Source organism: Triturus cristatus, chromosome 8, assembly GCF_964204655.1.
Source record: "Triturus cristatus chromosome 8, aTriCri1.1, whole genome shotgun sequence".
In the NCBI taxonomy this organism is placed as follows: Eukaryota; Metazoa; Chordata; class Amphibia; order Caudata; family Salamandridae; genus Triturus; species Triturus cristatus.
The window spans coordinates 1,286,955,635-1,286,981,434 of NC_140591.1; the positions used below are offsets into that span (position 1 = coordinate 1,286,955,635).

General features: G+C 46.9%; 1 protein-coding gene across 3 annotated transcripts in view; it reads right to left on the reverse strand.

Moving 5' to 3' along the window:
• The window catches only part of CADM2 (cell adhesion molecule 2), a 1,670,972-nt gene that overhangs the window by 308,828 nt on the left and 1,336,344 nt on the right, over positions 1–25,800 (reverse strand). For all 3 annotated transcript variants that reach the window (XM_085623020.1, XM_085623021.1, XM_085623019.1), the window contains one exon: positions 20,088–20,178. In XM_085623020.1, the coding sequence (XP_085479146.1) occupies positions 20,088–20,178 (91 nt within the window). The remainder of the gene's footprint in view (positions 1–20,087; positions 20,179–25,800) is intronic.

A 25,800-nucleotide genomic window follows, 5' to 3' on the forward strand; every position in this document is an offset into this window, starting at 1 on the left:
CGCGACTCCTGGAGGAAAGCGATATCATCTGAGGCCAAGAAAGTGAATCCTTCAGTATCGGGACATGTTGTCAGAACGGCCCTTGGGTTAGTGAAACGGAGAGCCAATGAGGCAAGGGGGGGGGGATCAGCCCTGCATTAGTGTAGTGACACCCGTCTTGGCCCGTTGGTGAAGAAATCGACCGCTGCCTGAGGGGAAGAGTTCTGACAAACCTTTTAGTTTCAGGAAGATATTGATTCTTTATCTTGACATGGAGAAAAAGAAGATCCTTTCTGCAACAGGCTTTATGCTCACAGTAGCTATTGTTGGGATAACCACATGGTTTGTGGAGTATGTGACCCCTGCTCGAAAGTTACTTGTGTTGACCACTCCAGTGCCTGAGGAGCACTACTTTTATACCCTTCCGTATCAGGAATTGAAGCATCGTCAGTCTTATTTGAATAACACTTTCATCCAGATGTTGCATCATACCCACGTTGCCACGAATGCTACGAACTGTTGGATATGTGGTATGATGCCAGCTCATCAGAAGAAAGGAGGAACGCCATTCATACCTCTTCCTTTCTCTCATAATGGCTCTTGTAGAGCATGGTACACTTTGCTTTTTGCCACCCGGAAACCCACAGTGGGACGATTACTCTTCAGACTCAATAAAGAATGTCATCAGGATAAAGATGGATATCCGCAAGTGAACGGGACAATTTGGGAATGGGAAGAGTATCGACCCGACAATGAATCGATTCCTTATGTTTTTACGAACACCAGAGACACTGTGGGAAAAGATAAATTTGTGATTCAAGTGGCACAAGCTCAAGCGGACCTGTGTGTCCAGAGTGTGGGTTATATTCCTGTTGGTGTTAGTGATTGTATTACCATATTAAACATCGACGGGTTGAATAACAGTACCTTCTTAGCATCCCATAATACATACTTCGTATGCGGAAATAAAGGTTATTACCGTTTGCCAGCCGGTTGGTCCGGAGTATGTTATGTAGCATTTCTATTGCCTCCTGTATTTTTGGCACCTGCATCCTATCATAAGGATTTGAAGTTGTTAAATAATGTGACTGTAAATAGGTATAAGCGTACTCTATCAATTGATGATGTGGATCAGACTGACACCAGTCTGCAGCAGTACATTGATTTTAATTTAGGATTGTTTTTCTTCGTTGGAGCTGCCCTAAATAGTAGAAAAGTTCGAAGATTAACAAGAGTGGTAGAGGCTGTGACAAACCAAACCGCTGCTGCTCTTGGGAATCTTACGGAAGAATTGCAGATTACCAGAATTGTTGCATTGCAGAATCGTATGGTGTTAGATGTTATGTTAGCTGATCGAGGTGGAGCTTGTAAAATTATCGAGAGTAGTTGCTGTGTGTTTATCCCTGACCACACGCCGTTAGTCTATAATGCTATTAACAGGTTGCATAAAATTGCAGCTGAAATCCATACAGAAAACGGCACTTGGTCCTTTTCTGGATGGTTTTGGGCATTGATCACTGCTTGGGGTTGGAAGGTTTTAACTGGTCTCTGTATAATTATAGCAGTTCTGTTTTCTTGCTGCATCTGTGTCCAATGTGGTCCTTTGCTCTGTTCCTTATGTGTATCATTCTGTATTCCCGATAAGAAAGCTATTGCCAATGTCACTTATCAGAAACGTTTAGCTAAAGAAGTAGAAGAAATGATGACAATTGACATATACGATGATTATCCTAACAAACCGGATGTCTTCAGTAAATGCTGAAAGGGTCGTCTGTTGTAAATTGAAACCACGATGTGATTAAGCATTTACTAAAGACATGAATTCTCCTGCCTTACACATGTCTCTTTCGTTATGTTGACTGAAGTTTGGACTCCATTTTGTATTGTCATGTCTCCACGTGCTCAACACGAGAAGAGTCCTATCTTCGTGTTAGTTGCTCTTGTAATCTGCCTAGTAACAGTCTATAAATAGTTCCTTTGTCCGCCTGGCGCATACCCAGGCTTGACCACATCTGTTATCAGTTAGTCCTTGCTTGACCATGTTTTCGCGGGCTCAAGGAGTATGTCAGCTCCGCCCACATATTGATCTTGTATCGAAAATGTCCATAAAAGGTAACATTCCTTGCCTCATGTTGTATCCTCCCACTTATGAGCCCCTCTGTTGTGTATAAAAGGGGACCGTGTACGCAAGTTCTTTGTGCTACTCTATGCAATACTGAAGGGTATTGTATGGATTGTAGGACCACCCTTGAGGGTTAATAAACCTTGTCTTTGTACTTTGCAGTTTCCGTGCCAACTTCCTTATAGATTCCATTGCAGGAGAGCGAACCCTTGTGTCCTGCGGGCCTAGCTGGGGCCTGTATTCATCACTGGCACCCCCTACATAGCCAGCTGTGAGGAGCACTCTGTGATTGATTGCAAGCCCTGGGCAGTATCAAGCTGAAAGAGAAAGAGCCCAGGGCTACTATATAAAGTGACGGCTACTTTGTGTTGTCTTGGGGCTAAGCAAGGAGTCCCTGAACAATGGCAGGTCAGGGTTAGATCAAGGTAAGCCCTGGCTCAGCCAATAAAGTTTTATTTGAACAGCCCAGGTGCCTGGTGCTCGCTAATGCAAGAGCAAGGAAGTGACAGCCAGCAAGGCTTGCCTAATTTTCTAATTACTATTATAATAGTATTTAAAAAATGATATGTTTATGATGCAGGAAATAGAGGGGTGCAGCCCCAAGGCCCTTAGCAACCAGCAGAACCTGCTACCTGGGAGCCCTGAAGCCAACCCAGGGCACCCAGTGTGCTATGAGGGGGACTGCAGGGGGAGGCTCAATGCCCCTGCAGTCCCTGCCAGCTTCTCGCCTCCTGTGAGAGCCGGCATTGTTCCTGCACACAGGGACCTACTAAATATGCAGCACTCTACATGCAGGAGCAATCTTGCATCTGGTTACCCACCTGCATGACAATGCACAGGGAAACAGATGAAAACTCCACTCACTCCAAGGAGACAGTAGCAGTTTGACAGCTCCCGCTTTCTGGGAACAGAGTTAGTGTTTGCTCTTGCTTGGTGGAAGCAAAAGCAAACTGCTATCTTCCAAGAGTGTGCACCTCTGGAGATACCCCTGGGGTGGAGGTCCCCAGGCCATAATTCGCTCAAGGAAGGTGGCCACACTGCCCCCCATCTTTGATTTTGTATGGGCCATCCCCAAGGAGGTGGTGGTCCCCGGGCCCTCGGGGTTCTGTTTGGCCCCCTGCAAATATTTCAGTTTAGCCCCGGTGAGGTTGTGATCCCTGTGGCTTCAAACAGCCCCAGGAGGGGGTCCGTGCAGACCCCCACCATTAACAAAAACAAGCCCCTGGGGGGGGTCCCATGTCTTAAAAGAGCCTTAGGAGGGAGGCCCTGCGCACCCCCTCCTTTTTTTCTATTCCAACATGCTCCGTGGGCCTGGCCCAACTGGGGACTATACTCTAAATAAGTATGGGAGACTGTGCTTGTTTTGTTTTACTTTTTTGCCACAGACTTTCACAAGAAATATAAAACAACCTGCCTTTTTGCCCTGACAGGGTCCGGGGGGGGGGGCAGGACCAGGGTTAGGGGGTCAGGTTATTCCTACCCTGCCCCTTTATCTTTTTTATGTTTTTTGGGGACCTGGCTGAAGCCAAGTCCCAAGATGGCTCACAAAACTTCCTGGTTAAAATGTTGGCAGCCAAGCAGATATCAGCACGGGGACTGTCAGATCCTCGGAGGATCCGCGTCCCTATTTTTACAAATTTGGATTTCTTTTAATATTTCCAAAACTCCTGAACGTATTTACACAAATAACAAAGGGTGCTTTCTGAACTAAGACCTACCTTTCTGCCAAATTTGCTGTCACCGGGTCAGGTTCTTTCAGATGAGACTGGCAATTTACCTGAGCAGCGGCCACAGGCTCCCTTAATTCGGGCTGCTTCTATCAACGTGCGCTCTCTTAGGAAACATCATGCAGAAGTCTTCGAGCTATTAGAGGATCACTCATTGGACTTATTGTTCTTAACTGAAACCTGGCTAGATCCCTCTTCCGACCCGATTGTCACAGTGGCAACACCTCTGGGCTATAAAATTTCCCGAGTTGATCGTCTGGTGGGGCGAGGGGGTGGAGTTGCGATTATATATAAAAATAAGTGGGACTTCCGTAGGGAAGAGGCCACTTCTTGGGGCAGCTGTGAAGCCTTAGATTTTAGCATTCGGCTTTCAGCGCATTTTACTTCAGGAGGCTCACTGATCTACAGGCCTCCGGGCCCAGTGGGGCCTTTTCTCCAGGCCTGGGGCGATGCAGTCATTACTAGGGTGGTCAGATTTGCCCACTACATGGTCCTGGGTGACCTGAATATACATTTGGACCAGGCAGATAGTAAGGACAAGCAAGACCTGCTGGATGGGCTACAAATGGCCCAGCTTAATCAGCATGTTAGCTTTCCTACGCATCAAGCTGGTCATGTTCTTGATCCTATTTGCACTAACTTCCCGATTCAATTAAAGGACCCTTGTCCGGTCACCTGGTCGGACCATTTTATAACCCACTTCTCTTGGGAAGTGTCCAAGGTGGAGCCTTTAGCACACCCTGGCTACAAATCAGCATTTGGCAAAATTGACCCTTTTGAGTTTTATTTGGCCTTGGCAGCCTCTAAACCTAGACTGGTAGGAGAGCTTGAGGACCAGGTTGCGGGGTTTTCCAGCTGGGTCTCGACTGCAGTTGCTACGGTGGCCCCCCAAAACTCTACCAGACTGGCTAGAGAATCTCCGTCCAAATCCTGGTTCAATCCTTCTCTTAAAGATTTGAAGCACAACTGTAAAATCCTTGAGAGGGCGTGGAGGAGGAGTGGCTATTGCCCAGTTGAAAAGAGCAAGCTTAGAGATAAACAGAAGACAAATTATGCAGCGATCAAGTTGGCTAAAAGGCAATTCTACTCAGCCCGTATTGAATCTGCCAACAATAATTCTAAGGAAATGTATGCGATTGTCCAGAGTTTTATGTCTCCTGTGGCCCAAGCAAGTGTATTGCCATCTTCACCCTCTTGGTGCAACACTCTTTCTCGCTCTTTTAGAGATAAGATTTTGGCTATTTAAACAGCCTTCATCCCCTGCAGTATCTACTCGGAGGCATCTCTGGCGTGTCCACTGGCTGATATAGGACACTTACTGTCAGAATTTAGGCCAGTTGATCCTCTGGAATTTCTTAAAATTCTTAAAGGTTTAAAATCAGGTTCACCTTCAGACCCTTGTCCTGCTAGGATTCTGGCAGCGGTAGCTGAGGTTGCTAACGCAGAAGTGAATTCTATCATCAATCTATCCCTCCAGAAAGCGGTGGTCCCTTTGGCTTGGAAGGAGGCCAAGATCTTGCCTCTCTTGAAAAAGCAGTCACTTGACCCCCTTTGCCTGGGGAATTACCGGCCTATCTCCCTCCTCCCTGCATTGGCAAAGGTGTGCGAGAAGGTGGTAAACAAACAGCTCACCGATTTTGTGGAAAAGGAGGCGCTCCTACACCCAGCTCAATCTGGATTCCGGGCATCAGACAGCACTAAAACAGTGCTGGTTGAGGTGGCGGAGGCTATACGGGACTGTCTGGACGCAGGCGGGAGGGCGGCGCTAATCTTGCTCGACCTCTCGGCCTCGTTTGACACAGTCCCGCACTCACTGCTTCTGTCACGTCTGGCCAGGATTGGTCTGTCAGGCACTTTGTGGGGCTGGTTCCATTCTTTCTTTGAAGGGCGGTCCGAGCAGATCTGGATTCCACCGTCCTCCTTCTCCCCTCCGCTGGTAACAACGGGTGTCCCGCAGGGCTCTTCCCTTAGTCCCCTCCTATTTAATATCTATATGACTCCTCTTATATACCTGGCAGATGAGCTGGGGGCTAAGGTGTTGGCTTATGCGGATGACACACAGCTGCTTTTTACCTGGGTCAAAGGTGCGGACTCTGTACTTCTGGCCCAACATTGCCTTTCATCAATCTTTAAATGGCTGGCGGAGGCACAGCTCAAGTGCAATGAAGGGAAATCGGAGATTCTGCTCTTTGGCACATTTCCCTTTAACTTCAGAGAGCAGCTCTGGCCTCCTGAATATCCACGACCGACCTCAACTGGAAGGCCAGCAAAAATTCTGGGGGTCTGGTTTGATGAAGACCTTTCCTTTTCAGTACATATCAAGAAGCTGGCCGGCGGCTGCTTCGGCCTGCTTAAATCTTTGAGATGATTTTTTCCCCTTTTGCTACATGCATTGAGGCAAACGATCACGTGTGCGTTGATCCTGTCTTGGCTGGATTACGCTAATGCCCTTTTTGCTGGCTACCTGTTGGAGAAGTTACAGGTAGTCCAGAACACCGCAGCCAGACTGCTCTCAGGTCTGTCGGCCAGGGACAGTGTTCATCACCAGTTGTACTCTTTTCACTGGCTGCCCTTGGCCCACCGTGTGCTTCATGGGTGTGGCCCTCTTTACCTGCAGAGGCGTGTTTCCTTCTATGTTCCTGTGTGCTCTTTGCGCTCTTCGTCCCTATGCTTTGCCCAGGTCCCACGTTTTAAGTGTCAGAGGATAGGGGGCAGTTCTATTTCAGTTAAAGCAGTGGTTGCATGGAATGCTCTTCCTCTGGTCCTGCGTACCATCCAGGATCCAGTTGTATTTAAGAAAAAAATGAAAACTCATTTATTTATCTGAAGCCCACTGCCGCACCCTGCTGGTCTCACGCCGGGACACTCACGAGTAGCCGTGCATGTAATAAATTTATATAACATAAAATAACATAATTCTATTTAGCGGTTCAGGCTGTAGTCATGTTGAAATTTCTATGGGAATTAACATAGGAAACACACTTTTTTTACCCCCCCCCCCCTTTTTCTCTCAGCTCCCACTTGACGGATCACCCCAAAATTTGCCAGGAACAAGAATCACTGGTGCACTTATTTGGGAAAATTCTGTGAATATTTGGCAAACGGGACCAAGGAAATAGGCAAATCAGAACACGCTTTTCCTATGGAAACTAGGTCATAACTATAACTACCAACTGAAAACTCCAAACGTTACAGGGAATGCTCAATAATGCATTTAACACTTTTATCTCTTCGAGCTTTTCAAAGCTACAGCATCTTTCATTATGATCTGTTCACTGACAAGAGTAACACTTTTTTCCTCTAAACTGTTTTTCTTATGACTAGTCCATGTACAGTGTTGGAATAGTGCAGAAAATGTTATGTTATCTAATACATGTGATGCTTGCTGCATCAATTAGAATAAGTTAAGTTGCCAACATTAATTGTAATTTCCCTCTTACCACCCAACTTTCTTATCCCCACCCTGACTTGCTATGAGTTGGGCATTCAATACAATTTTTTTAAACTACCAAAAAATGTAAACTTTAGCATGAATATTAATTTGAGCTAAGCAACCAATGGCTGTATATTTTACATGGCCACAGCTTTTTCTCTACTGTTTTGTGTATGTTCATCAAGAAGTGGTTGACAGATCCAGAGGCCATGCTTGGGTTTAGGCCTTACAGCTAGGTAAGGGAGCCTGACACACGGGGAATGCACTTTTGAATCTGTAATGGTGACTGGCTGGAGAGAGGGGGATGTAGGCAGGGCCCTGTAAAATTGTGGTGGCTTGGGGAGAAAGAGGGAGGCCTTGGACTGAACTGCTATGCCAAGACTGGGTAACAGAGGGAAGCAGGGTGGCAACAGACACATCCCATATAGAATTAGTCTTGATTCCGGATGGACATGGTGAAGATTGCAGGTGAAGGGTGAAGCTTGTCGCTGCAGCCACGGGTACCAGGAGACGTCGAGGACGACCAGGACCAGGAGGCGAGCTGTCCCACGAAGGCTCTTGCTGTCGGCGGCGTCGAAGTCGAACTAGGACTCACCAAGCCTTGGCAAGCGGAACCCACGAAGAACGGAGGACTTGCTTCTGGTGCAGACCAGGAAGGTCTGGGGTGCTTCTCTTTTGCAAAGAAGCGAGAGCCAGTCTGGAGGAGCCAAACCAGCAGTGAAGATTTCAAGGTGTGTCGTCACAAAGGCCGCTAGCCAACGGGCAAGCAACCGGACAGACGCGGCAAGCAGGAAAATGCAGAAGGGCCCCACGCAGGACTCGTGGAGTGTGGGGGACTGATCTTCGGTGCAGATGGTGCTTGGGGTTGGGGCTTCTCAATCCCCGGTGCACAACTTCGAGGGTGCCTCAGAAGCTGCGCTGGAAGATACTCGCCACTTTTCCCAGGTAGCCGGTCCCACGTCTCTCGTCGCCTCCATGGATCTCAGCTCGGCTGTGGATGTGGATCAGGGTCGGAGAAGTCTGGAAGTCAAGGCTCTGGTCGGGCTCTGCAGTCGGTCCCTCGTAGAACTTCAGCAAAGCAAAGGGTAGTCTCTTGATGGTGCCTGTTTGCACAGGGTAGCCACTCCTTGGCCACAAGGGAGATTCTTCAGTCTTCTTCTTTCGTCGGATGTCGAAGGTCCAGAGTTTCTGTTCAAGTTGCAGGTTCAGGATAATCTAATCTCCTGGGGCCCAGCTACCACTCTTATACTAATCTGGGGGGGCTGGGTTGCCTGCTAGGTCACGCCTTATGGGTGGGACCTGGGAGGGGGGTGGTTACACCCCCTTCCCTTTGTCCAGTTTCGCGCCAGGACTGGGGCTGGAGTGCCCCAGCACCGGTTTGAACTGGACTATGCATGGAGCACCTTGTGTGCCCCAGGCAGTGTCTCGTTTCATTCATCCCTCCCTGCCCCAATACACTAAGGCCTGTCTGGGGTGGTGCTCGCACCTCCCAAGGCAGGAAACCTATTGTCCAAGCCTCCCTTGCCGGGATAACTCCCAGCAGCAGGAGGTCAGACTTGTGTCATGGCAGCAGCATCCATTTTGTGATGCTGGGGCTCTGGTTAACTTTAACCGGGTAAGTAGGTTACAACATGTCTTCTCCCTCTAGAAGGGAGGGATAATATCCTCATCCCCAGAAATGGGATGGGGGTATTATTCCAAAGTGTTAGACACCTTACACGACATGTTTTGATAAAGCCAAACCATAGTTACCATAACTGTTTAAGATTATAAGGCACTTTAAGAGTATATGGTAGGCTATACCATAGAACAGCTATAAGGACATGGTTCCGAAAGCTGCAGACAGGCTCAGCTCCTGCTAGAGCACCATCACACATGTTACCAAGCACTCTGCCTCCAGGATTGTTAAGGCCTGCCATAGGAGTGGCTGATAGGTACACATGTGTCTATATGTAAGATAGGTATAGGAATACTACACCTAAGCAAGGAGTGATTACACGACCTTGCCCCAGCTGAGTGATCAGCCAGTTGTGTCATAATGGAAGGCCAGGCCAGGGGTGGCATAATACATGCTGCAGCCCCTGGTAGGCCTAGGGTACACCTCTGCCCTGGGTACCTAAGGTACACTGTACAGGGGCCAATAACTGATCCTATCCAAATGGGTTATGCACCTAAAGTACATAGTATCAATTTAGAGAGAGAACAGCAGGGCTGTGGGTCTGATTAGCAGGCCCACAGCCACATCTAAGTCGAAAACCAGTAAAGCAAAAGCAAAAAGTGGGGGTGAACATAGAAAGCAGACCCTACTCTCCTACACAACCCCCCCCCCTAAACTTAGGGACATTAAACTAACCTTGACCAGTTGAGTATTCATGTTCTAAGTGGAAATATCTGGAGAGTCCATCTGCATTGACATGGTCAGTCCCAGGTCTATGTTCCACTGTGAAGTCCATCCCCTGTAGGGAAATAGACCACCTAAGAAGTTTGGGATTTTCACCCTTCATCTGATTTAGCCACAAGAGGGGCTTATGGTCGGTCTGAATCTTGAAGTGAGTGCCAAACAAGTATGGCCTCAGCTTCTTCAGGGCCCAAACCACAGCAAAGGCCTCCCTCTCAATAGCTGACCAACGTTTCTCTCTAGGGGTCAGCCTTCTACTTATAAAAGCAATGGGCTGGTCTTGACCATCTATATTAAGTTGTGAAAGAACAGCTCCCACACCTAACTCAGAAGCATCTGTCTGGACAATGAACTCTTTGGAGTAGTCTGGACTTTTCAGAATTGGTGCACTGCACATGGCCTGCTTCAGGTCATCAAATGCTTTTTGACAGCTTACTGTCCACTGAACTTTATTTGGCATTTTCTTGGAGGTCAAGTCATTAAGTGGTGTCACAATGGACCCATAGTTCTTAACAAACTTTCTGTAGTACCCAGTCAGGCCCAAGAAAGCTCTGACCTGAGTCTGAGTAGTTGGAGGAGTCCAGTCCTTCATGGTCTGGATCTTGCTCTCCAGTGGTTGAACCTGACCCCCACCAACTAGGTGGCCCAGGTATACAACCTTGCTCTGCCCTATCTGGCACTTAGTGGCCTTGATAGTGAGGCCTGCCTTTTGCAGGGCCTCTAAAACATTCCTCAGGTGGACCAGGTGATCCTCCCAGGTGGAGCTAAAGACAGCAATATCATCAAGATAAGCTGCACAATAACCATCCAACCCAGTAAGGACTTGATTCACCAACCTTTGGAAAGTGGCAGGTGCATTCTTCAAACCAAAGGGCATTACCACAAATTGATAATGTCCTCCTGGGGTCGAGAAAGCAGTTTTGGCCTTTGCATTCTCAGCTAGTCTGATTTGCCAGTAGCCTGCTGTCAGGTCAAATGTGCTCAAAAACTTAGCAGCTGCCAGTCTGTCAATGAGCTCATCTGCCCTAGGTATGGGGTGGGCATCTGTCCTAGTGACAGCATTGAGACCTCTGTAATCCACGCAAAACCTCATCTCTCTCTTACCATCTTGGGTGTGAGGTTTTGGCACAAGGACCACAGGACTAGCCCAAGGGCTCTCTGAAGGTTCAATGACTCCCAGCTCCAACATCTTTTGTACCTCAACTTTTATGCAGTCCCTGACATGGTCAGGTTGCCTGTAGATTTTACTCTTCACAGGCAGACTGTCACCAGTGTCCACCTCATGGGTGCACCAGTTTGTCTGACTTGGGGTCAGAGAGAACATATGTCTGTAGGATTGCAGAACCTATCTGCAGTCCTGTTGCTGATGGACAGTGAGGCTGTCAGAAAAGACCACACCATCAACTGAGCCATCATCAGGGTTCTGAGTCAACATGTCTGGGAGAGGATCACCCTCTTCCTCCTGCCCCTCATCTGTAGCCATGAGTAAGCCCATGTCTGCCCTGTCAACATATGCCTTCAATCTGTTGACATGAAGCACCCTGTGGGGGCTTCTGGGAGTCCCAAGGTCCACCAAGTAGGTGACTTCTCCCTTTTTCTCAACAATAGTGTGGGGTCCAGACCATTTGTCTTGGAGTGCTGCTGGGGCCACTGGCTCCAACACCCACACTTTCTGCCCTGGCTGGTAAACAGTCAGCACAGCCTTTTGGTCATGCCAAGCCTATTGGAGTTCTTGGCTTGCCTCAAGGTTTTTAGAAGCCTTCATCATATACTCTGCCATCCTGGAGCGGAGACCAAGTACATAATCCACTATATCAAGTTTGGGTTGTCTGAGAGGTCTCTCCCATCCTTCCCTTACTAAACATAGGGGTCCTCTTACAGGATGCCCAAACAAAAGCTCAAAAGGGCTGTAGCCAACCCCCTTTTGTGGGACCTCTCTGTAAGCAAACAGAAGGCAGGGTAAAAGGATGTCCCATCTTCGCCTAAGCTTGTCTGGTAAACCTTTTATCATTCCCTTTAGGGTCTTGTTGAATCTCTCAACAAGCCCATTGCACTGTGGGTGATAGAGTGTGGTGAACTTGTAGTTCACACCACACTCCTTCCACATTGCAGTCAAGTATCCTGACATGAAGTTGGCACCTCTGTCAGAAATGACCTCCTTTGGAAAGCCCACTCTGGAGAATACTCCAAGCAGGGCACTTGCCACAACAGGAGCTGTTGTGGTCCTCAGGGGAATAGCTTCTGGATACCTGGTGGCATGGTCCACTATCACCAGTATAAATCTGTGCCCAGATGCTGTTTGTGGGTCCATTGGTCCTACAATATCTATGCCCACTCTTTCAAAGGGAACCCCCACCACAGGTATTGGTATGAGAGGGGCCTTTGTGGTGCCACCTGATTTGCCACTGGCTTGGCAGGTGACACAGGAGCGACAAAACTTCTTGGTATCTTCTGACATATGGGGCCAGTGAAAGTGAGGGACAAGCCTGTCCCAAGTCTTGTTCTGGCCTAAGTGTCCTGCAAGGGGAATATCATGGGCCAAGGTAAGAAGGAAGCCTCTGAACTTCAGTGGTATGACCAACCTCCTGGATGCACCAGGCTTGGGGTCTCTAGCCTCTGAATACAGTAGCCCTTCATCCCAATACACTCTATGGGTACCTTGAGCATTCCCTGCAGCCTCAGCAGCAGCCTGCTGTCTGAGGGGTTCAAGAGAGGGGCAGTCTAATTGAGCCTGCCTCAGATCTGCCCTTGAAGGTCCCCCTGTCCCAAGGAACTCAACCTGATCAGGTTCAAGTTCTTCTAGGACAGTTCTTTCAGGGCTCTCAGAATCATCCTCCTGGGAGGGCTGATCCACCACCTGAGGCAGGGGGGAAGGCACAGCCTTAACCCTACTGCGCTTTCTCTTGGGTTGTGACTGGTCCATAGTTTCAGGATCCAGCACTTGTTCAGTGGTGCACTTTTTGGCCTGTGACCTGGTCACAGCAAGGACATGTGCATCTATCCCCAGCATTTCTGCATGGGTCCTATACTCCACTTCAGACCAAACTGAAGTTTCAAGATCATTGCCCAGTAAACACTCTACAGGAAGGTCTGAACTAACAACAACTTTCTTGAGGCCAGTTACCCCTCCCCAGGAGAAGTTAACAATAGCCACACTATGGGAGGTAGTGGCATTGCTAGCGCTGGTCACTAGGTAATTCTCACCTAGTATGATCTGTCCAGGGTCCACAAAGACAGGTGTCACCATTGTGACACTAGCCCCAGTGTCCCTGTAGGCCTGAGCCATTCTTTGGTTGATAAAAGGAGTCTGTCTGTACTTGCCCAGGTTACTGGGGCCTACAGTAGAGGACACAGCTAAGTCCCCCTCACAGATCAGAACAGCCTGAGTAGGTATTCTGACTAGGCCAGAATCCTCCTCAGTTCCCAGGGTTAACCCTACTACACCCTTTTGCTGGGAACCACCACTTACAGCTGGACTAGGGGGTACAGTTGCCTTAGGGGCAATGGTGGCTGGGGGCTTATCCTTTTTGGTGCACTCACTAAACCAATGTGAGTTGGACTTACAATAGTTGCACCATGGTTTCTTTTGCCCATCTTTCTTTTTATCCTTTTTGGGACCACCCTCCCCCTGAGCCTTTTGGGGGCCTGGTGAAGACTTCTGGTCTTTTTGTTTCTGATCATTACCCTTCTGGTCTGCCTTTTTCTGATCACCGCCCTGGTTCTGGTTTTTCTGCTTAACTCTCGTCCTGACCCATCTATCTGCCTTCTTTCCCAATTCTTGGGGAGAAGTCAGATCAGAATCAATCAGGTGTTGATGCAGTAGCTGGTTTTGACAGTTGTTAAGTATTTGTTCTCTCATGATCAAATTATACAATCCTGTATAGTCCTTAACCTTACTTCCCACTAGCCAGCCTTCCAGAGCCTTAGTGGCACAATCTACAAAGTTAGTCCAGTCCTGAGTCTGTGTCTTCTGGGTATCCCTGAACAACAACCTGTATTGTTCAGTGGTTAGGCCAAACCCATCAATTAGAGCACTCTTCAGGACAGTGTAATTGTCTGCATCCTCATCACTAACTGTGAGGAGCTTGTCTCTACCCTTCTCAGAGAAGGGGAGCCACAAGATAGCTGCCCACTGACTTTGGGGTACCTGCTGTACTTTGCAAGCTCTCTCCAAAGCAGTTATCCATTTGTGGATGTCATCCCCACACTTGTAGGGAGGGACAATCTTGCTCAGGTTTCTATTATCATAGTGCCTGTCTCTATCCTTAGGGATATTGCTGCCACCAGTGGGTTCTGACCCACTTAACTTTTGCTCTCTAACCAGAGCAAGCTTCTCTTTGGCAAGGGCAAGTTCTTCCCTCTGAATCCTCAGATTAGCTTCCCTCATTCTGGCTTCATGCTCCTTTCTCTCGGGGGAAGTCATTCCCCTGTGAGAAGAGGCATTAGAGATGCTAGAGACATGGGAGTGGATGGATTCCCTTGAAGGGGATCTGTCTCTACTGCTTCTCTGGTTAAGCCCACTTGGGGGTCTGTATGGGGGGGACCCCATGCAAACTCCCATGTAAGCTTAGGTTAGCCTGGCTAAGTCTTCCTACTTGGCCCTGGCTGTCTACCTCTTCATCTGAAGTCCCATCTGACTCATCTGTGGTGGGTAGACCCTCCTTTGTACCTAGGGTACTGGCCTGTGAGGCCCTAAGAGTATCATACTCCTCTAGGAGTTGTACTAGCTGAAGGAGGGTAGGGTTTGCAGCCTGTTTTAACTTTCTGGAGGTACACAATTGTCTCATCTCCTGAAAAGTTAGGGTATCATATCTAGAGGGGGTCTTCTTCAGACCTGCCCCTCCTGAGAGAGCATCTCCTTGATCTCCTCCCAGAGACATGATCTAGTGAGGGTGTGGTGTGTGCACCTACCTACACTAGTTGTTTCTACTAAACCTCTCTAGTAGTTGTAGTCAGGGTGTGTTACTCCCTTCAACCTACAACCACTAAGTCCAGTAGGACTTAAGTATTATAATCTATGTTATATGTACCTAAACAATATCTGTGTGATCTTTCAATTTAGTATCTCAAGATTACAATGGTATTACAACAGCAAGCTCAGATCCCAACCGCTGCTCACCAATGTGAGAAGTTGGCCTGATGTATGATGTCACTAGTTCTAGTGTACACCTTATATCAGTCCAAACAACCCTTATGGTGATTGGTTGTAAAGTCAACCTTATAGACCAGCTATCCTAGTGGTAGCATGGACAAGAGCAGTCTTAGGCTAAACTCTGAATGGCATGTGAAGCCAGCTGTGATACCATATATAATCCCTTGAATACCAAATGAAAGGACACCACAACAGATATATATATAAAATAAAGTGTATTTATTCTAGTCAAACCCTCAGCACTCTTTATGAGATTAGAGGTAAGTACAACACAGTCTTATTCAAGCATACATTAAGTCACACAGGTAAGTAATACAGTTAGGCCCTAGGGGCCACGCAAACCATATACTAAAGAAGTGGTATAAGGACCACTGTCACGGAAATAGGATAGGCCTAGGCCTAGGGAATAGCTGGGGCTACACTACACTAGCAACAGTTAGGAGGTGGGAGGCCCACGGGATTCAGGTGCAGAGTGGAAACACTCACGCGTAATGCGTAAAAGTCGATAGAATTTCTAGCAGTTAGAAATTAACAGTTTAAGGACACTTCTGAAGCAGCTAGAGAGTCGAGACTCGGAAACGAGACCCTATGATAGTCACTACCCTTGTGAGCACCGAAGTACCCAAGTTACCTAGCCCACGGGCTGCGGGTGCATAGGTGTGAACTTGCGTAGGGTTTCGTCGTGGACTTCTATGGATGCCTGAAGGAAAGTTGCTGACAGGCAGTCAGTGAAGAGTGTCCGGTGGATCCCAAGGCTGGGATCAAGAAGAGAGGATACCTGCAAGCAGAAGGGACAGAGTCAAGGTCACTAGCCAGTGACCACGTGAAACCAGGAAGGAACCAGGCGATGTCGTGAAGATTGCAGGTGAAGGGTGAAGCTTGTCGCTGCAGCCACGGGTACCAGGAAACTTCGAGGACGACCAGGACCAGGAGGCGAGCTGTCCCACAAAGGCTCTTGCTGTCGGCGGCGTCGAAGTCGAACTAGGACTCACCAAGCCTTGGCAAACGGAACCCACGAAGAACGGAGGACTTGCTTCTGGTGCAGACCAGGAAGGTCTGGGGTGCTTCTCTTTTGCAAAGAAGCGGGAGCCAGTCTGGAGGAGCCAAACCAGCAGTGAAGATTTCAAGGTGTGTCGTCACAAAGGCCGCTAGCAAACGGGCAAGCAACCGGACAGACGCGGCAAGCAGGAAAATGCAGAAGGGCCCCACGCAGGACTCGTGGAGTGTGGGGGCTGATCTTCGGTGCAGATGGTGCTTGGGGTTGGGGCTTCTCAATCCCCGGTGCACAACTTCGAGGGTGCCTCAGAAGCTGTGCTGGAAGATACTCGCCACTTTTCCCAGGTAGCCAGTCCCACGTCTCTCGTCGCCTCCACGGATCTCAGCTCGGCTGTGGATGTGGATCAGGGTCGGAGAAGTCTGGAAGTCAAGGCTCTGGTCGGGCTCTGCAGTCGGTCCCTCATACAACTTCAGCAAAGCAAAGGGTAGTCTCTTGATGGTGCCTGTTTGCACCGGGTAGCCACTCCTTGGCCACAAGGGAGATTCTTCAGTCTTCTTCTTTCGTCGAATGTCGAAGGTCCAGAGTTTCTGTTCAAGTTGCAGGTCCAGGATAATCTAATCTCCTGGGGCCCAGCTACCACTCTTATACTAATCTGGGGGGCTGGGTTGCCTGCTAGGTCACGCCTTATGGGTGGGACCTGGGAGGGGGGTGGTTACACCCCCTTCCCTTTGTCCAGTTTCGCGCCAGGACTGGGGCTGGAGTGCCCCAGCACCGGTTTGAACTGGACTATGCATGGAGCACCTTGTGTGCCCCAGGCAGTGTCTCGTTTCATTCATCCCTCCCTGCCCCAATACACTAAGGCCTGTCTGGGGTGGTGCTCGCACCTCCCAAGGCAGGAAACCTATTGTCCAAGCCTCCCTTGCCGGGATCACTCCCAGCAGCAGGAGGTCAGACTTGTGTCGTGGCAGCAGCATCCATTTTGTGATGCTGGGGCTCTGGTTAACTTTAACCGGGTAAGTAGGTTACAACATGTCTTCTCCCTCTAGAAGGGAGGTATAATATCCTCATCCCCAGAAATGGGATGGGGGTATTATTCCAAAGTGTTAGACACCTTACACGACATGTTTTGATTAAGCCAAACCATAGCTACCATAACCGTTTAAGATTATAAGGCACTTTAAGAGTATATGGTAGGCTATACCATAGAACAGCTATAAGGACATGGTTCCGAAAGCTGCAGACAGGCTCAGCTCCTGCTAGAGCACCATCTCACATGTTACCAAGCACTCTGCCTCCAGGATTGTTAAGGCCTGCCATAGGAGTGGCTGATAGGTACACATGTGTCTATATGTAAGATAGGTATAGGAATACTACAACTAAGCAAGGAGTGATTACACAACCTTGCCCCAGCTGAGTGATCAGCCAGTTGTGTCATAATGGAAGGCCAGGCCAGGGGTGGCATAATACATGCTGCAGCCCCTGGTAGACCTAGGGTACACCTCTGCCCTGGGTACCTAAGGTACACTGTACAGGGGCCAATAAGGTGATCCTATCCAAATGGGTTATGCACCTAAAGTACATAGTATCAATTTAGAGAGAGAACAGCAGGGCTGTGGGTCTGATTAGCAGGCCCACAGCCACATCTAAGTCGAAAACCAGTAAAGCAAAAGCAAAAAGTGGGGGTGAACATAGAAAGCAGACCCTACTCTCCTACACAATGGAGTGGAGTTGTGGAATGGGGCCAGCCCGTTTCCTGAACCATGACATGATGCAGCGAGACATCTGGATTTAATAGTGTGTCCTAGATGTGTTTTCTCATTTGGCTGTCCAAATCTCAAGTGTGCAACTAGGGGCCGCTGCGATTCACACTCTACCTCGCCATTATCCTGTCATTCCTCACTTTCCCTCCATCTCCTCGTCTTTTTCTATTTTTTTGTTTCCTCACCCTTGGATGTGCTTCTCCTTTTCTTTACTTCAGCTACATTCCCAGCATTCTCTGTCATTCTTTATTTACCCTTTTTGCTCTCCTCTCAGTGCCTCACAGCCACTCCTCTTCAGCCTCTTGGTAGTCACCTCAATGTCCCTACACCTGTCTGTTCAACTCCTCCTGATGCCCTCTCTCTTTTCTCTCAGTGGAGCCCACTTTTCTTGGCCCATTTAGGCTCAGCCTCTACCCCTTCTGATTCTCAAATGTCTACATCACTCAGTTCCTCAGACTTTGGTCTCATCATCGTAATAACTTCTCTCAACACATTTGTTTCTAGTTTCAATCTTTTATCTCAAAAACATCTTTTGTCAGTTCTGTCAGTTCCACAAAGCTTACCCTCACACATTTTTGCATGATGCAGAAGAAGTATTCTCTGTTTAAACCCTAGTTTATATAAGGAGCATCTTAAAGGCTGAAACTAATTCCAACACCACCTCTGAATTCGTTAACTACTAAAAACACGACTGTGGATTGTACTCAATCAGTCAATCAATCAACATTTGTATAGCGGAGCACTCTCACCCTTAAGGGTATCTGGCTGTTTCATGTCTCTGTCAAACAGCAGTAGCATAACATAGGCCTCCGCAGTCCCCACAGTGCGGGGGGGCCACGAGCTCAAGGGGGCCTCTTCAACAAAGTACCCTGGCCAGAGAACTTTTGACTGACTCCGAAAGGGAGGCCCCTCCCTGTACTTTGCAGGGGGCCCCCCTCAAGTTTCGTTATGCCACCTGTCAAACAGCTGGTAGTTTGTCCATTTGTGTGGTAGAGTCAATTTATGTGGTAGACATCGATCCAATCAGCACTTATAGTAGATCTAGTCAGTACATATACCGATGGTGACAGGCTGGACTATTTCATTTCACTGCCAAGACAACACGTGTGGGGTTAGTGAGGGATACAAGGTACATAGAGGAAGGGAGTGTGGAGAGGAGACTTGGGCACTTAACTCCCTAATCCCTATACTATCTACAGCAACTGTACTCTGAAGCCACAAGGCCTTTGAGAGAGGAACAAGGTAGGGGGAAGTAGAATAGAGTGAGACACCAAGCTGAACAAGGGCTGCGACGGACAGCCCCCAGTCTGAGGTGATGGAATGTGAGCTCTACTCAAATGATCTCTGGAGACATTACCCAGGAGTTTAGCCAGAGGTAAGAGCACGTGATGCCTCATTGCCCTCAACTGCGCACACCTCAGAGTTTCTGCAGACTCCTCAATGTCATTCAGTAAACATCACATTATCGTACAGTAATAAATACAGAAAAATTGGCAATTTGGTAAGAACCTTTAGGACATGCTTTCACTACGTAGTCAAACATTATAGAATGGTAATAGATTAAAGGGATTGTGCCAGATTTAAACATAGGTAAATTGTTAATGGTCGCTTTCTTTTCTGTGAAGAAAATATTTTGGGAATATATTTTTGTCGGTTTATTGGTAAAACCTCACATGGTAATGCAAGAGCCTCATTTTCCAAATATAAACGCCATCTTTTATTTTTGATAGTTGTGGATGGATCATTGCCCCTGCTCATTATTGCACATCACAAGCATTTAAGAAATGAGGTTGCCAGAAAAGTCAGCATGGTTCCGAGCAGGCATGTTGGTAGGACATTCTTGTCAGGATGCGCGTCTACGAGCAAGTATAACTGTAATTTGTCTGAAGATGTAAATAGAGGTTGATGAAGTTTGCCCTCCCCGGAGGTTGAAGCATTCAGCTGAACATTTCACAGCTGGAATCCTTCCCAGAGAGTTTAGTAAAGATGCTGCCTCGAAAAGTAAAAGGCCAACCTGCCTCAGAAACTTAATGAAGACATGCGGCATAAGGTTTACAGTGGCTGAGCTCAATGTGTACTCTTGCATAAATCTGAGTGGGCAAAACTGTAAAATGTTTTGTGCAAATGACAGGTGTAATTGTTGCAAGGATTGCGGTGTTGCATGAATCCGACCTGCTTGGGTGGCCGTCAGTAGGAAAACTGTGCGCGAGTTATGACGTCGTGTACAAATGTCATGCGGGCCACTAACTCAATGTTATGGCCGTACAGTTTCTAGAATAATACGGAGAAAGTTTCTAGCAAATACAGTCTTGTTTGGTAGTTTCGACAAGATATTGTCTGTGTGAACCAATTTCCAAACACAAAACTTTACAATAAAAAGACAAAGAAAGAAATTACACGAACTACACGAGCCCAAATAATCCGGATGCACATGAAATTGCGCAACTCATATTCTCCCCCACAACAAGCAAAGAAAAAGAAAAATAACCGATTGCATTTCTCATTATATATATACTAACCGTGGTTTCCCTTTGGATTCACAGGTCAACGTTAACGTCTGACCCTCCTGTGGAACCGGCGTGGATGGCAAGATGTTGACTGATGGTTTATCTGAAGTCAAAAGAGAGAAGAAAGAACACCACTTATAAATTCAAAAGGAACTCTATTAAAAATCAAATGATTTCCTACATTACTAAACTAATTTCCCAACTTGAATTCGAGAAGAATCCTTCATGTAATGGACATTTGAACCAGAAACGCACTTTAAGTATGCAATTCTACATTAAAAGTAATTTAGCGATTGTTGAAACGGCTCAAAAGGGAGCTCCAGTCTTCATTGTCTAGAATTTAAAAGTAAAATGCAGAATAAAGTGTGCAGAGTGAATGCCAGGTCTTCTGTGCGTTTGTTGCTTCGCCTATATATAGACAGCATGAGTGCAGTTGCTAGAGGAATGCATGCTTTGCTACCGTTCTCATTTGAATACCAGCGCCGTCGCTGGAGTAGCCGCCAGCAGCCTACAATAAGCAATCTACAAGATACAGTGCTGTCTGGGGAAAAGGCTCACCTTGTTAGTGTCTATGGAAAGATATATTTCTGAAGAATACGAAAGTAGAAATGCCCGGGATGCTCTCTGCATTTCAGTGCCACAAGTTATGTTTGAAAGTTGTATCTGTTTTTCTCCAAAGATATATATGAGAATAATGCAATTGCCCTTTCCAATAGGTCAAATTCCTTGCCTGAAGTGGTACTTTGCATGATTTAAGTGCCTGACTTTTAAATGTGAAAACGTGATCTAGTGTTCTAAAAATAGACGACGGTTGAAAAGTCATAGGTACGATTTTGGGTATAACAGGAGCAACTTTGGTGAACAGAAAAACAAGCATTGGCATAGACAATTGGTCTCACCTTTAGAACCTTATAAGTGTTTAGTTATCCAGCACAATATCCTTGGTGCAACAACATAAAGTGTTGCATGGCTAAACACTTATAAAGTCCCAAAGGTGAGACCTATTGGCTATGCCAATGCTTGTTACTTCTCACTACCTGAACAACTCTCTGAGCTGTGCAGAAGCGAGGACCATCATTACCAAACTTTAAGATGTGCTCCTCACAGAATCGTGCTTTTAGGTTTTAGCCCTGCTATAAGTAAAAGATGTTTCCTCATTGGACTCCACACCCTGAGTTGCAGAACAGCCTAAAGACTACAAGTATTTTTTTTTTAAAGAAACACCTAGACCTCAATTTAGCTAAAAAGGAAAAAAAACATGGCCAAAGCATCAAGCATATTAACAGATCACTTGTTCGTACAGGAAAATTAGTTACATTTAGATTTGCAATGCAGGCCCTTTTCCCACGTTTGAAAATCTTCTGGACAAAGGCTGATACAAAATGGAACATAATTGGTGGTGGGAGGGGGAGTGGGGGGGGGGATAATGCTCAAAGCAGGAACATCGTAATTGCTCCACTTCTTTATCTCTGAAAATATTCTATCCCAGCCCCCCATAACACATGTTTAATAGATGGTCTTAGGTACCTGCCACAGCCAGAACTTATTGCCTCAAACACGCAGTAACTACACTTAAAAATATCGAGGGTTGGTGACTTTAATTTTAACAGCAACCCTTTTAGCATAATGCTGGCACCGAGAGGGTGGGTGCACGTTTGTTACAAGACTAATTTTAAAAGGTTATTGATCTGTGCGTAATATTTGATAGAAATGTGATAGCAAAGCAGGCAGGGCAGAGCATCTAGAGCCAGCCAATCTCCCACAAGGTCCACATCAATCACTCTCCTTTTTCATTACTAAAAGGCTCAGTCATGGACAAAACAGGCCACACTTACATTTCAAATAACAATTAGAAGCCTCGTAAGTGCTGTCTCTGGTATTGTAAAAATAGCCAGACACAAAAACCTAATGCAGCAGAGCATGCGTGTGTCAGCATCAGTCCTTCACAGTGGCGCCTCATTGAATTGCCTACTTGTAGGGAAGGACAGAACGACAACTGTGCAACACCACCTCCGACACTCCTCAGTAACCCACCTAAAACCATCGGAAGGAAGCGCTCTTAGGCATGCAAGACATGCAGCGACATGCAGCGAGAAGACCAAAACCACTGCACCACATAAGGCAGATGAGATGAACAGAGCCCGACGCCACCATCAAGGGCCAATTTAGAGACCAGCTAAGTTTGGAACTCATCGTGTCTCATTTACACACTCGCGGTAATTAGTGTGAAAGCACATGACAATTACCGGCAATATTTGTTGATGTGTGTAATCTGTAGTAATGGCTGTTGGTAATGATGTTACCACAAATGATTCCCCTATATTTACTGGCCACCTTTAAACATGCCAGTACCTGCTTGTGCGTAAATGGCCTGGATTACATGTTTACAGGGCAATATTGTATATATAAATTGGAACTCTGAAGAGTTTCAGGACAGTGGTTGCCTAAATGTGTGTTAAACATAAATACATTTTACTTTATTGAAAGAAGAGGTGTGAACTCCGCATTCCTGTTCTAGAGAACCCTTTCCACTTCTTATGCTGAGCAACTTTATTACTGGTATTGGTGTCACAACTGAGGAGTGATGAACCATTGCAAGGTCCGTACTGCCATATAACCCAATTGAATAAAAACCTTACTCTAAAGCTCTCAGTTCTACACTATATCAAGTCAGCATCCACAGCAACTACATCTGCATTTAACCATTTAGTTTTCTGGGGAATAAGCGATGAAAAGAAAGAGAAACAAGCGTGCGCGCCTAAGTAAAAAAAAAAAACTGTCAGCAAAAGTAAAAGCGTTTCCCTTGCGGGAGCGAGCGGCACCAGGAGCGATAATTGAGAACACATGGTGAAATGCTCGCTCCTGCAAGGGAATCGCCAGACGTGCACACGTTGCCATTGGAAGCAATGCAACGCATGCACGTTTGTGCCCACAAAGCTGTGCCGATTCCTAAAGGTCTCTTTCCTATGTAGCGCATGCTCACTGCGTAGGCGAGACCTAAAAAACCTTGAGTGCTGGTAACTGGTGCCCAAAGACCTGAACCACACAACAATCCGTGTGGATAACTTTAAGCAATGTGCTGCTGCTTTTACAGCGGAAACGGATATGGAAAGGAATTACACAAAGGGTTTCATTCAGCACTTTGATATAAGGGATATAGTACCCCCGACGTACATTATAAGGATATTGCAAGTCACAGAGTAGTTCCATTACCATGTAGAGGAACGAGGCTGAAGGCCAAGCTCCTTATAAGATTATGGAACTCCAAGGTGACTTGCAACATGCTTCTCATGTACTCCAGGGGATATTTTAGCCGATATAATACATGGTCACACCATCACCGTTCCAACAAACCAATTAAAACCTTGGTACATATCTCTTTCATATGAAAGACCAAGCATGTTTTCAAATGATGAAAAATAAAAATCAAACCTCTAGTGCAAAATTAAACACATCAAAACCCTGTTGGATATTTGTTGCAAGCAGATATTAGAAACAGTTTCTTTTAAAGAAAAAGCTGCAGTATCTTGGAACATTTAGAAAAATGCAGAAAGATGCTAGCTTTTCTCTATCTAAGGATTGCAAAAAAAAGTCATATTTTCTCTAATAATCATTATAAACTATTTAAATAGAGCAGGGGAAAGAAAAGCAATGTTCTGTTTGTTGCTTTAAAAAGATGCTTTAATTATGCTCTGTGACCATACCTGCCTTTCACCTCAGTTACTGGCAGCTGGCATTGTGATGTCAAAACTTGACTGTAATACACACTTCACTAATTTTAAAGAAATTCGTTATTGCTGTTACTACATGGATTACAGAATCCAATGCATTATAAGATAATAAGTGTCCTATTATAAAACACCATGGGGCGGATTTACAATAATGTTACATATTGCAGTGCAGCAACCAGAGTTGCTGTGCTGCCTTGAATGAGTGGAACAGAGCAGGACAGTGGCAGATCTACCAATATATAGCACTTTCCTGATCTCTCCCTAGCATGTTTAACTCAAGTTTCGTACTAGGATAGCCTTCCAGTATAAAACACTATGTTTTGACAAACGTTAAAACTTTTTCCACTTTGGATTTGTAATGTACAGTGCAACACACATGCAAAGTGGGAAACTTAGGAGAAATGAAATAAATACTCCTTTTTAATGCCAGCTTCAAAGAGGAGTTGTTTTTTTGGCATTAAAGCTCTACTATTGTTAGAAGATAGGAGGTGTCGAGGGCCTATAAATTATATGCTACTAGTAGACTACAGCACTCATTGTGCCACTGTTAGAAATGGGGTTTCTGGTTGACAGCGTATGCACCCTGTACAAGCAGGAACCACCACTCTAGTCAGGGTAAGTGTAGTACAAGCTCAGTGTATCATTGCTCACCATTGGGTAGCTTAGCACAGAGCAGGCAGGCTAAACTAAAGGCAATGTGTAAAGTATTTGCGTACACACTCACACACACACATGCACACACACTCACAGTAACACAGTGAAAACAACAAAAAGTACTCCACACCAGTTTAGGAAAATAACCAAAATGTATCTGAGTAAAACTAGACCAAAACGACAAACATTCAAAATACACAAGTCATGATATGAATTTTAAAATATTAAATGCAAGGTCCAGCTGGGGCTATTCTCACCATGCTTGTCGAAGTGGAATCCACAAGTTAGGGCCGACCGTGATGGAGCACGGGCTGGCTATAGAGTTGCACTGACCCTAGTCCAGTACTTTGGAAACAATGAGAACCAAAGACGGTATGAGGCACCAGGGAAGAGAAGCATCGCGTAGGCAGGTGATTGGTCAGTTCATTACAGCTATGCAGGTCGTTGGCACGTCAGCACTCTGGGACAGTGCATTGCACAACAGAGGTGAGGAATCACTGAAGCACGAGAGGCATCAATCAATCAATCAAGCATTTATATAGCGCACTACTCACCCAGAGGGTCTCAAGGCGCTGGGGGAGGGGGGGTCCGCTACTGCTCGAACAGCCAGGTCTTGAGTTGCCTCCTGAAGGCGAGGTGGTCCTGGGTCAGGCGGAGGTGGGTCGGGAGGGAGTTCCATGTCTTGGCGGCGAGGTAGGAGAAGGACCGTCCCCCTGTGGTGGCTCTTCGGATGCGGGGGACGGCGGCGAGGGCGTGGCCGGTAGATCGAAGCTGGCGTTTGGGAGCGTAGAAGTTGAGGCGGCTGTTGAGGTATCCTGGGCCTTGGTTGTGTAGGGCTTTGTGTGCGTGGGTGAGGAGTCGGAAGGTGATTCTCTTGTTGACCGGGCATGGGTTCCTGGAGGCGGTGCAGAGTCATGAGCCACTGATGCTGGAGACATTGCGGGGCACAGGGGATGTAATGCGGCGTTTGTGGCGATGCATTGGTTTTGTTGGCAGTGCGGTTTTGATAGAGCTCTGAGGGTCAAGCCGCGAGGCATCAACTTTGTGATGTCGATGTCACAACATGAGGCCACAGGTGCTGCAGTGGAGTCGGGCATCACGGACGTTAGTGACACAGTTCTCGAGACTCCTGATGTGGTGGTCCTTCAGAGGCACTGCAGCATCATCAGGGGATGCGCTGTAAGTTGTGATCATTACGATGACCGAGGACCATGGCTCTGGTACATGCAGCGGCGCAGTGTTGAAGATCGGTGCCGGTACCAAAGTGACACTCGAAGTCAATGGGTTGGATTCTTCTTTTTAGTACAGCAAACTAACTTCCAAGGGCCCAGTAACTGGAT